Genomic DNA, 10216 nt, shown 5'->3' on the forward strand with positions numbered 1-10216 from the left:
TGCCCCACCTCCGGCTTCGCTGTTTCTCTCTCTGTGCCATGGCTGCTCCGGCACCCCACCTCCGGCTTCGGGCCACCACCTCCATCAAGTCTCCACCGCCATCAGAGACGATCTCAACCGTCATGGGTCCCCGAGAAGCCCATTACGGTCTTTGAAGCTGAACAGAAGGTCGGCGAGTTGGTCAGAGTCGTGGCTCAAGAACACTACTTCACTCAAGAACGTCATCAAGGCTATGCAACTGGGCTCGCCCAAAGAGTCAAGATTGAAGCCCGCCCAGAAAACCCTAAACCCTAATTTGGAAATTTCTGACTGGATGGCCCAATTGTCCGATCAAATCCTCCTCGAAATTCTGGCCAAGTTGTCGGAGCCGGATCAGAACCCGAGCTTGCTAGTCTGCAAGCGGTGGTTGAGCCTCCTGGGCCGGCTTGTGAGGTCCGTGAAGGTGAAAGACTAGAGCTTTGTGGAATTGGGTCGGGTTATTTCAAGGTTCCGATCTTGACCCAGGTTGATCTGGTACTCGGTTCACTGATCTCGGACCAGAATTCCGGGATTTTGCTGAATCATGGTGGGTTTTCGGTGCCGGTTGCTTGTTCCGGTCACCGGGTTTTCGAAGCTGACTGTGATTTGGTTCCTGGTGAGGTTGTGGATAGAGGGCTTAGTGAGTTAGGGAGTGGGTGCCCCAATTTGAAGAAGCTAGTTGTGATTGGGGCTAGTGAGTTAGGGTGGCTAAGTATAGCAGAAGAGTGTCCAACTCTTCAAGAGTTGGAGTTGCACAAGTGCAATGACAATTTGCTGAGAGGGATTGCAGCTTGTGAGAATTTGCAAGTGTTGAAGTTGGTGGCCAATGTGGAGGGGCTATGTGGTTCTGTGGTTTCGGATATCGGGTTGACGATTTTTTTTTTGTCTGGTATACTGTGTTTTTTTTGGTATACTGTGAGCTCCTAGAATGGGGAAGAAAAGTAACGTGTACAATTGAACATATGTGTTTGTAGTGTGTTCATTTTGGTTTTGGGTGTTTATACAATTCACTTGAGGGCAATAATATGATTATTGGAGGGTAATAATATGATGATTAGGAGACAATAATATGATTACTGAGGGGCAATAATATGATTACTGAGGAGCAATAATATGGGTATTGGGTAGGACTGGCTCAAATTACCATACCTACCGGAACCAACCGAAAACCGGCCGAACCGGTGGTGTCGGCGCCGGCAAATCCGGTACCCGAAGAGTCGGTACGGTAGTACCGTACCGGAGCAACGTTTTCGGCTCGGTAGTGGTACAACCAATTGCATAGGTTCGGTGTTACCGAACCAGCCGAGATATAAATTTCTGGATTTAATTCCCAAAAATACTACCCCTCTTGCGTCTGCCAAGGATCGAACCCTTGCCAATCTCGCTACAAACTCGAGCCACTTACCACTAGGCCACAAGCTTGCTTGTTGTTAATTGCACAAAAACTAAAAAATATACTTGAATCAGAAATCATGAAAATTAAAAACTCTTTCGCGTCTCCTACTTCGAGACAACTCTCTCTCTCTCTCTTCTTCGTTCTTTCTCAGTTTCTCTTCCTCTTCTGTTTTCTTACTTTCTGCTATCTCTCTCTCTCTCTCTCTCTTCATTTCTGACTTTTGTTCTTCCTAGATTCTTGTTCTTCTTCCTCCATTTTCTCATCATTTTTCTTATTCATCCTTCCACTTCTTCTTTCACCTCTAGATATGAATCAAAAATCGGATCTCCAACTGAATTCTAGATCTAGAATTAGGAGGGCTGCTGTTCTTCTCTCACTCTCAGCTTCTTTCACCTCAACTCTGTACTCTTCCTTCTTTCTGTTTCTTCTTCCTCCTCATACTGCAATCCTCATCTCCTTCACTTGGGTTACAAATCTGAGGCATATTCTACATAAGAGCCAGATTATAGCCGGATTTTATCTCTGCAGTCCTCTAAATTCCGACAATCGGACTTTTCAAATACCGGCCAAAACCGACCGTTGAAATCGGTAAACCGAACTTCCGGTAACCGAAAGCTCCGGCACGGTTACGGCAACACATTTGGTGAAACCGATGACTTTCGGTCGGTATTCGGCTGACGCCAAAAAATCCGGTAACCGTACCACGGCCAGCCCTAGGATTGGGGGGGGCAATAATATGGTTACTGAGTATTATTAGGGGGCAATAAATTCAGACACCGGAATCCGGACACCAGTTCAGTAGCCGGATTCGAGATTCCGGCGACCGGTCACCGGAGTCGGCGGCTGGCCACTGGTCACCGAAGTCCGGCAAGGTATCCGACGACTTCTCTCTCTAAGTGAGAAAGAAGGAGAAGACAAAAAAGTCCCAAAAATAAATAAAAAAGAATAAAAAAAGAATTAATTGGGTAATAGGGAAATAATCTCTTAGAGTGTTTGGGGTAAATGAGGTTAAAAAACTCTTAGTGGAACAAGTGGACAATTTTTAAGCTGAAATTGGGTAAATGATCATTTCCCTAATAAATAAAGCATGAGGACGGGGACCGGATCTTGTACACCACTGGTGAAGGAGTATGTAGATTTTTTTATCCTCTTTAGGGGCCTAAAAGGAGTATTTTAAATGTGAGAATGATGGCATGAAGAAGAAGACAGGCTCATATTAATATATATGTACTCCTCCGCCGTCCAGACCTTCCTCTTAGGTATAACAGATTCATCCCATTGACCTTTAGTTGCTAGCTAAGTATAAATTTGGTAAAGACTACTTGTCTTCCATCCCCAAAGCATATCATTCCATTTTCTAGAAAGCTTTCTGCTAACTTGTGTAGGAATTGAGAGAGAGATTGTTCTCAAGGGCTTGATGGCAGAAAAGCCACATGCAGTTTGCATGCCACACCCAGCTCAAGGTCACATAAACCCAATGCTCAAACTAGCCAAACTGCTTCACTACAAAGGTTTTCATATAACCTTTGTCAACACAGAGTACAACCATAGACGCTGGCTTAAATCGCGAGGCCCTAACTCCGCTGATGGCCTCCCTTCCTTTCGATTTGAAACAATTCCAGATGGCCTCCCTCCAACTGATGCAAATGCTACACAACACATACCATCCTTATGTGAATCCACAAAGAAAAACTGCTTAGCTCCCTTCAGAGAACTTCTTTCAAAGCTGAATTCTTCTTCAAACAATAATATCCCTCAGGTAACTTGCATAGTGGCTGATGGTGTCATGAGCTACAGTCTAGACGCTGGTGAGGAACTGGGGATTCCGGTAGTTCTTTTCTGGACACCAAGTGCTTCTGGCTTCATGGGCTACCTTCAGTATCACCGACTCATCCAAGAGGGTCTCACTCCTCTCAAAGGTATTGATTTGATCAAATGAAAGTTGAACTACTTGAATTTATAATCTGCATCAGATTAAAGTCAACTCACCAGTACTCTAACTTCAATGTGCAGATTCTAGCTGTTTGACAAACGGGTATTTGGATACTGTAATAGATTGGATACCAGGCATGAGAGGTATCCGTTTAAAGGACATCCCGAGTTTCATTAGGACAACAGACCCAGATGACATCATGCTGAATTTTCTTGTATATGAGACTGAACGATCTCAAAGAGCTTCTGCTATTATCTTGAACACGTTCTACGACTTGGAGCATGAAGTTCTAGATGCACTGTCAAGTTTGCTACCACCCATTTACACCATTGGACCTGTACATCTACAACTTCATCAGATCCCATCAGATAGCGAGTTGAAGTTGATAGAATCAAACCTATGGATAGAGGAACCAGAGTGTCTTGACTGGCTTCACTTAAAAGAACAAAATTCTGTTGTATATGTCAATTTCGGAAGCATTACAGTCATGACAGCCGAGCAGCTAATTGAGTTTGCTTGGGGACTTGCAAACAGCAACAAGCCATTTCTCTGGGTCATAAGGCCTGACCTTGTTGCTGGGGAATCAGCTGTGCTTCCACCAGAGTTTCTAGAAGAAATCAAAGAAAGGGGCCTATTATCAAGTTGGTGCCCTCAAGAACAAGTTTTGAGCCACCCAGCAATAGGGGGCTTCTTGACACATGGTGGATGGAACTCTACTATTGAAAGTGTGAGTGGTGGAGTGCCCATGATTTGTTGGCCTTTCTTTGCTGAGCAACAAATGAATTGTATGTACTGTTGTAAAGAATGGGGCATAGGCATGGAGATAGAGGGTGAGGTCAGGAGAAATTACATAGAAGGGCTTGTGAGAGAGTTGATGGAGGGAGAGGAGGGCAATGAGATGAGGAAGAAAGCCAAGGAATTGAAGAGGTTGGCAGAGGAGGCCTCTAGTGGTCCTAATGGGTTATCATTTTTGAATTTGGAGAAGCTGGTTAACCAGGTGCTTCTGTCTCCCAGAATTTAGAATGAGTGAATCAATGGGAAAATATTATATTCCTTATTGAGCAGTATCCTCTGTTTTATGTATCAAAAAAAAAACAAAAGTATCCTCTGTTTTATTAATTTTTGAGCAGCTAGCTCACTCCAATGTTTCTATTTTCTCCAGAAAAACGTTCACTCCAATATGACATGGAAAATTTCTTTAATCACATATTCCAACTATAATTCTAAAAAGAACATCATATCCAAACAAATTGTTTGTAAGAAAGTAACAAACCAAAATCCTCACTTGAAACAATGAATATGTATCACCCAAAAAAAAAAGTATCCTCTGTTTTATTTAAGAGCAGCTAGCTCACTCAAATATGAAATGGAAAATCCCCTTAATCTCATATTCCAACTGTAATTCTACGAAGAACATCATATCCAAATTGTTTGTAACAAACCAAATCCTCACTCGAAACTAACAATTCGCACAAATGTATCGACAAGTTTACTGCTTCTGTGTCCAGGAACTAGTCATCATATAGAACCATTTAATCTCCATCTATGCAGTGGCAAAATATGTTTGTTGTTTTCAGGTATTTCATCTAGCCATGAATTTTTGGTACTAGCAACCGCTGTAAAATTCTGTAGGTTTTGGGATCACAGAAAGATGTCTTTGGAGGGTCTTGAATCCTGTTTTCTGCCTGAATGACAAAAGAAAGGAAAGGGTGTATATGGCATGAGAAGGTCAAGAGAAAGGAATATAAAAACATTGTTGGCAGCTCAAAAGCCTTATCTTCTGAACATCGAAAGCTATGTGCTGATATGACCAGTAGTTTTTAATCTTAACCTTCATATTCTCTCTTTGAAAATGTGCAAGGCTAAGATTAAAAGATGAGGGAATATACTCAATGAAAAGTAGTGGATGGTGGCCACACTAGCTATAAAACTGGTAAGAACTCTGTATCCCAGAGCATCCCATAGAGAGAGAGAGAGAGAGAGAGAGGAAATGGATTGCATTGCCTTAACGTCGCAGAAGCCACATGCAGTCTGCATCCCATTCCCAGCTCAAGGCCACATAAACCCAATGCTAAAATTGGTTAAACTCCTCCACTTCAAAGGTTTTCATATAACCTTTGTCAACACAGAGTTCATACATAAACGCCTGCTGAAATCTCGAGGTCCAAATTCTCTTGATGGTTTCCCTTCCTTTAGATTCGAGACAATTCCAGATGGTCTTCCTCCAACTGATGCGAATGTTGCCACCCAACACATGCCATCGCTATGCGAATCCACAAGGAAAAACTGCCTAGCACCCTTCAGAGACCTTCTTTTGAAGCTCAATTCTTCACCAAATTCGCCTCCAGTAACCTGCATAGTTGCTGATGGTATCATGAACTTCACTCTTGATGCAGCCCAAGAACTAGGCCTTCCTGAAGTTATTTTCTGGACAACAAGTGCCTGTGGTTTCATGGGCTACCTTCAATATCGCAATCTCATTGAAAAGGGTTTAGTTCCTCTTAAAGGTATTGAACTATTGAACACTAATTATAAAAAGAGAGGATATCACTACTTGGTGAAATCTCTTTTGGTTTTACGAAAAAAAAAGTGGATATTATGCAGCTAGTGACATATTATAGATTTCACACAGATCTGCAAATGACTTTAAATCTCTCATCACAGGACATTTGGAAATGTTAATATTGTTATTAACCTGCTTGTTTTAACTTGTTCTAAATCTTTTGCATTAGAAATATTAACCTGCTTGTTTTAACTTGTTCTAAATCTATTGCATTAGAAATGTTGACTCACTTCAATAGTATTATGTTCTTTGTTGACTTGCAGACGACAGTTATTTAACAAATGGGTATTTGGATACAGTAATAGATTGGATTCCAGGAATGAAAGGAATCCAATTGAAGGATATCCCAACCTTCATTAGAACCACTGACCCAAATGACCCCATTCTGCACGTGATTTTGCACGATACAGAACAAGTTCAAAGAGCTTCTGCTATCATTTTGAATACGTTTGATGCCTTAGAGCATGAAGTTCTCGAGGCAATTTCGCATTTGCTACCACCTATATACTCCATTGGACCCCTGGACCTACAACTTAATCAGATACCAGCTGAAGATAACACCTTCAAGTTGACTGGAGCAAGTCTATGGAGAGAAGAACCAGACTGTTTTGAATGGCTTGACTCTAAAGAACCTAGTTCTGTGATTTATGTCAACTTTGGAAGCAGCACAGTCATGACAGATGAGCAGCTAATTGAATTCGCTTGGGGCCTTGCAGACAGCAGCATCACTTTTTTTTGGGTCATTAGGCCTAACCTTGTTGGGGGAGAATCACCTGTGGTACCACCAGAGTTTATAGAACAGACTAAAGACAGGGGTCTACTGGCAAGCTGGTGCTGTCAAGAACAAGTCTTGAGCCACCCAGCTATAGGAGGGTTCTTGACGCATAGTGGGTGGAACTCAACCATTGAAAGTGTGTGCGGTGGAGTGCCGATGATCTGTTGGCCCTTCAACGGCGAGCAACAAACCAACTGTAGGTACTGTTGCAAAGAATGGGGCATAGGCATGGAGATGGAGGGTGATGTTAAAAGAAACTACATAGAAAGCCTTGTGAGGAAGTTAATGGAGGAAAAGGAGGGAAAAGAGATGAGGAAGAAATCCATGGAATGGAAGAAGTTGGCAGAGAAGGCCACTACAGGTCCTCATGGATCATCTTTCTTGGATTTGGACAAAATGGTTAATCAGGTGCTGCTATCTCCAAAAGATTAGAATTGATGAACTGTACTACTTTTTTGTATGTATAATTGTATATCATAGTTTTAATCAACGATACTTTGTATCTCGATCATATCATTTTCTGTTCCCTGGTTGTGACTCTTTTATCATCTCCATGTAGCGCTAATCTTACTGGCATATATGTCTGAAAGAATCTCACTTTTTTATCCAAATCTAATTTAGGCAAAGCTCAGTTTTTGGTGGAAGACTTGGACTGGGAATATAGGATGTTTGGTTTAGATGAAGCAGAGCAGTGATAAAGCTAAGGAGATTCCCCTTAGCTAAAAGTACAATATGCTATTAGCATTCTAAACTTTACTCGATTAACATTGAAAGCCAAGCTTCTTCCTACTTCAAATTCCCATTTTCCCACACATACTGTATTTGATAGCACTAGGAAACTCCATTTTCTTGTCCTCTTTGAAGTATATGTTGTAAATTTATCATCTTTATCACTTGTAAACTTTTGATTCACCCCCAAAAAAGATCAAGGTATAAAACATGGTGCATGTCAGGAAGCATATAGGCACTAACACATATAGCAGCTTTTCATGTATTGGAATGAAGACTTCAAATACCTGATAACTCTGTTTCAGGAACAACATATAGAGACTGGCCACCTTTCAAGACTCCAGCTTTCTCTGCATATCAGAAACAAAATTAAATCAAGAAAAAATAAAATTGGATGTAATAGTCATAAAAATCAGAAAGAGCTCTAAACAGTCAAAAACCCAGTTGCAGAATTTGGGGTAAAGAAAAGATTGAAGACGATGAACATGAATGAGTAGGTTATTCCGTTATTCATCCTCTGAAAACAAACAAAATAAAAATAACGCCGACGTGGCAATTTTGAGGCAAATTGATAAATTTTAAAAGTTTAAGAACAAAATATGGAAATTTGTAAAACTATGGGGGCATTGCTGAAAACTAAGCCAGTTTCATAAACCCCAGAAACCCTTCTATAATACTGTACGCAGAGAGAGCAATGGCGGGAGAGCAAAGAATGAGTGAAGCTGACTCATCTTCTCCACTCCTCCACGAAGCTCAGCTGCCCCTCTTAAGAATCAAAAGCTCTCACTTTTTTTTTTTTTGCTCAATACTCTCTCCCTAGTTAGTCTTTACTGCCTTTTTGAGTATTGAGGTGTTTGATTTTCAGTCACCTTAAGGATATAGGATTATCAACTGATAAAGAGGTTCAGTTTCCATTTGGGTTTTGATAAATGGGTTCAACCGGAAAAGAAATTAAACAAAATGGTCACTTTTGCTTTTTCAGTCTTTGATTCTTTCCCTTTAGCTTAATATCCAAAAGTGTTAATGATATAGGTCAGCTGAAGAATCCCAGTTCAGGACTTATATATCTAGGGGATATTTACTGTACTCTACCACATCGAAAAGTTAGTGGATTCAGTAAAGCAGATTAAAACATAAAAAAGCAACCAAAAAATTATTTACAGGGCAGGATGGTGATCGGACTAGTATTGAAGTTGTCACCTATCAAAATAGGTAATTAACTTGTAACCAAAAAAAAAAATAGGTAATTAACTGCCAGCTTCAGGATAGAAAATGTGCCGACTTCAGTTCCACTCATAGAAAGGTAGAAGTGAGAGGAGACAAGGCTGTTGAGGGGTAAAGAGGGGAGACAAAAGTGGTGGGAGACTGGAAGGTGTCTGTGACTCTGAGGGAAATAATATATTGTAAAAGTAAAATGAGAATTAGAATTGGTCTACTCATTTCATTTTATTTCATAATCCCTTTATATAGGGAGGGAATTACAACGGAAATATCAATTACAATGATGACATTAAATGCTGATTGATCTGTAATCGATGCTGATTGATCGATAATCGCTAAATCCTTGATTCTCTCTTTGTTAGTCACTTTGACGAAGACACATAATGTGTTTTTCCTTTAACGTACACTCCCCCTTGTGCCAAGTCAAAGACGAAATGGTGCATGAGTTGTTGCCTCACTAAAAATCTTGTCAAGTAACAATAAAAACTCTGTGAGACAAAAAATACACCTTGGTCGAAGGAAAAGAGCACAACGCACCTTTTACATTTGAGGATGACATGTGTGTGTTAGACTCCCCCTGACGTCTACACCTCCCCCTGATCCTTACATTAATTAAGGGAGCTTGGAAAGTCTTCGCATTTCTATGTTTTTCACATGTTTCTCAAATGTAGCCTTAGGCAATGATTTGGTGAACAAATCTGCCACATTCTCCTCAGGCCTTCTCCATCACTCCATGAGATTAAAGGAATAAAGAATACAAAGGAGGGGGATCAAAAACCAAAACCTCCCAATAAGAAAAACAAGCATAATGAAATCCTAGCTAGTTAACGAAAACGAAACTGAGGAAGACCCAACCTATCATTCTCATAGTGCGATAGGATAAAAGAAGGAGGAGAATCCCACCACACCGTTTCGGAAGAAGATGAACCATAGTTTGCTAAAGCATCAGCTACTTTATTCCCTTCACGGAAGATGTGAGAAGACCGAAATGTCATCATAGAGACCTTGAACAAACAATTATTCCACCTAACTCGAAGATTCCAAGGCACAAGAGAAGGATTACGAAAATAATCAAGTACCAAGGATGAGTCAACTTCTAGCCAAATATGCTTCCACTCACGAACCCAAGCTATCTCAATTGCCTTGATAATGCCATAACCTCTGCCGCCACGGAGCTAGGAATGTCAATATTAGCTGCAAAAGCTCCAAGAAAGCCACCTCTATAATCCCTGAAAATTGCACACATTTTCAGGCCTTATGATTACACACATTTTTATACGTGTAATTATATCTAAAATCCTAGAATTAAGCTAATCCTCAAGTTAATTAATATATAGTTAATGCATTTTTATTTATTTTATAGGAAATAAGTAGAATTGCGGAAATCAAGTGGAAATGGTGTGAAATTGTGCAAATTGGAGTATTCCGACAAAATGACGAAATAGTCGATGCCGGTCAACCATAGTCAACATGAGTGAGAAAGCCGAATCCGAGTATTTCAAGATGATGTCTTCTAATGTGCTTTATGATCAAAGAAGGAAAGAAGGGGATGAAGAAAAGAAACAATTAATTGACTAATCA

The 10216-nt window shown here is 40.6% G+C and overlaps 3 protein-coding genes across 3 annotated transcripts; all 3 read left to right on the top strand.

The window, feature by feature from the left end:
• The first annotated feature begins 313 nt into the window (after positions 1-313).
• Positions 314-945, top strand: LOC133744205 (F-box protein At5g51380-like). The gene is made up of 2 exons (XM_062172345.1): positions 314-442; positions 487-945. Exons 1-2 carry the CDS (start codon positions 314-316, stop codon positions 943-945), a joined length of 588 nt encoding a protein of 195 aa, XP_062028329.1.
• Positions 946-2631: 1686 nt separating this feature from the next.
• Positions 2632-4496, top strand: LOC133743667 ((R)-mandelonitrile beta-glucosyltransferase-like). Its single transcript, XM_062171672.1, has 2 exons — positions 2632-3333; positions 3428-4496. The coding sequence occupies exons 1-2, from the start codon at positions 2832-2834 to the stop codon at positions 4366-4368; spliced, it is 1443 nt and encodes a 480-aa protein (XP_062027656.1). The 5' UTR covers positions 2632-2831; the 3' UTR covers positions 4369-4496.
• Positions 4497-4668: 172 nt separating this feature from the next.
• LOC133743666 ((R)-mandelonitrile beta-glucosyltransferase-like) lies at positions 4669-7233 on the top strand. Its single transcript, XM_062171671.1, has 2 exons — positions 4669-5854; positions 6174-7233. Exons 1-2 carry the CDS (start codon positions 5254-5256, stop codon positions 7115-7117), a joined length of 1545 nt encoding a protein of 514 aa, XP_062027655.1. The 5' UTR covers positions 4669-5253; the 3' UTR covers positions 7118-7233.
• The last annotated feature ends 2983 nt before the right edge of the window (positions 7234-10216 follow it).

The sequence above is a fragment of the Rosa rugosa genome, chromosome 4 (assembly GCF_958449725.1).
Source record: "Rosa rugosa chromosome 4, drRosRugo1.1, whole genome shotgun sequence".
NCBI classification, from domain to species: Eukaryota; Viridiplantae; Streptophyta; class Magnoliopsida; order Rosales; family Rosaceae; genus Rosa; species Rosa rugosa.

Excerpts from the sequence above, each read along its gene's own strand:
- LOC133744205 (XM_062172345.1), top strand. The coding sequence starts at position 314 with ATGGCCCAATTGTCCGATCAAATCCTCCTCGAAATTCTGGCCAAGTTG. Across the intron at positions 443-486 it reads GGCTTGTGAGGTCCGTGAAG|GTTCCGATCTTGACCCAGGT; the intron begins GTGAAAGACTAG and ends GGTTATTTCAAG.
- LOC133743666 (XM_062171671.1), top strand. The coding sequence starts at position 5,254 with ATGGTGGCCACACTAGCTATAAAACTGGTAAGAACTCTGTATCCCAGA. Across the intron at positions 5,855-6,173 it reads GGGTTTAGTTCCTCTTAAAG|ACGACAGTTATTTAACAAAT; the intron begins GTATTGAACTAT and ends GTTGACTTGCAG.
- LOC133743667 (XM_062171672.1), top strand. The coding sequence starts at position 2,832 with ATGGCAGAAAAGCCACATGCAGTTTGCATGCCACACCCAGCTCAAGGT. Across the intron at positions 3,334-3,427 it reads GGGTCTCACTCCTCTCAAAG|ATTCTAGCTGTTTGACAAAC; the intron begins GTATTGATTTGA and ends TTCAATGTGCAG.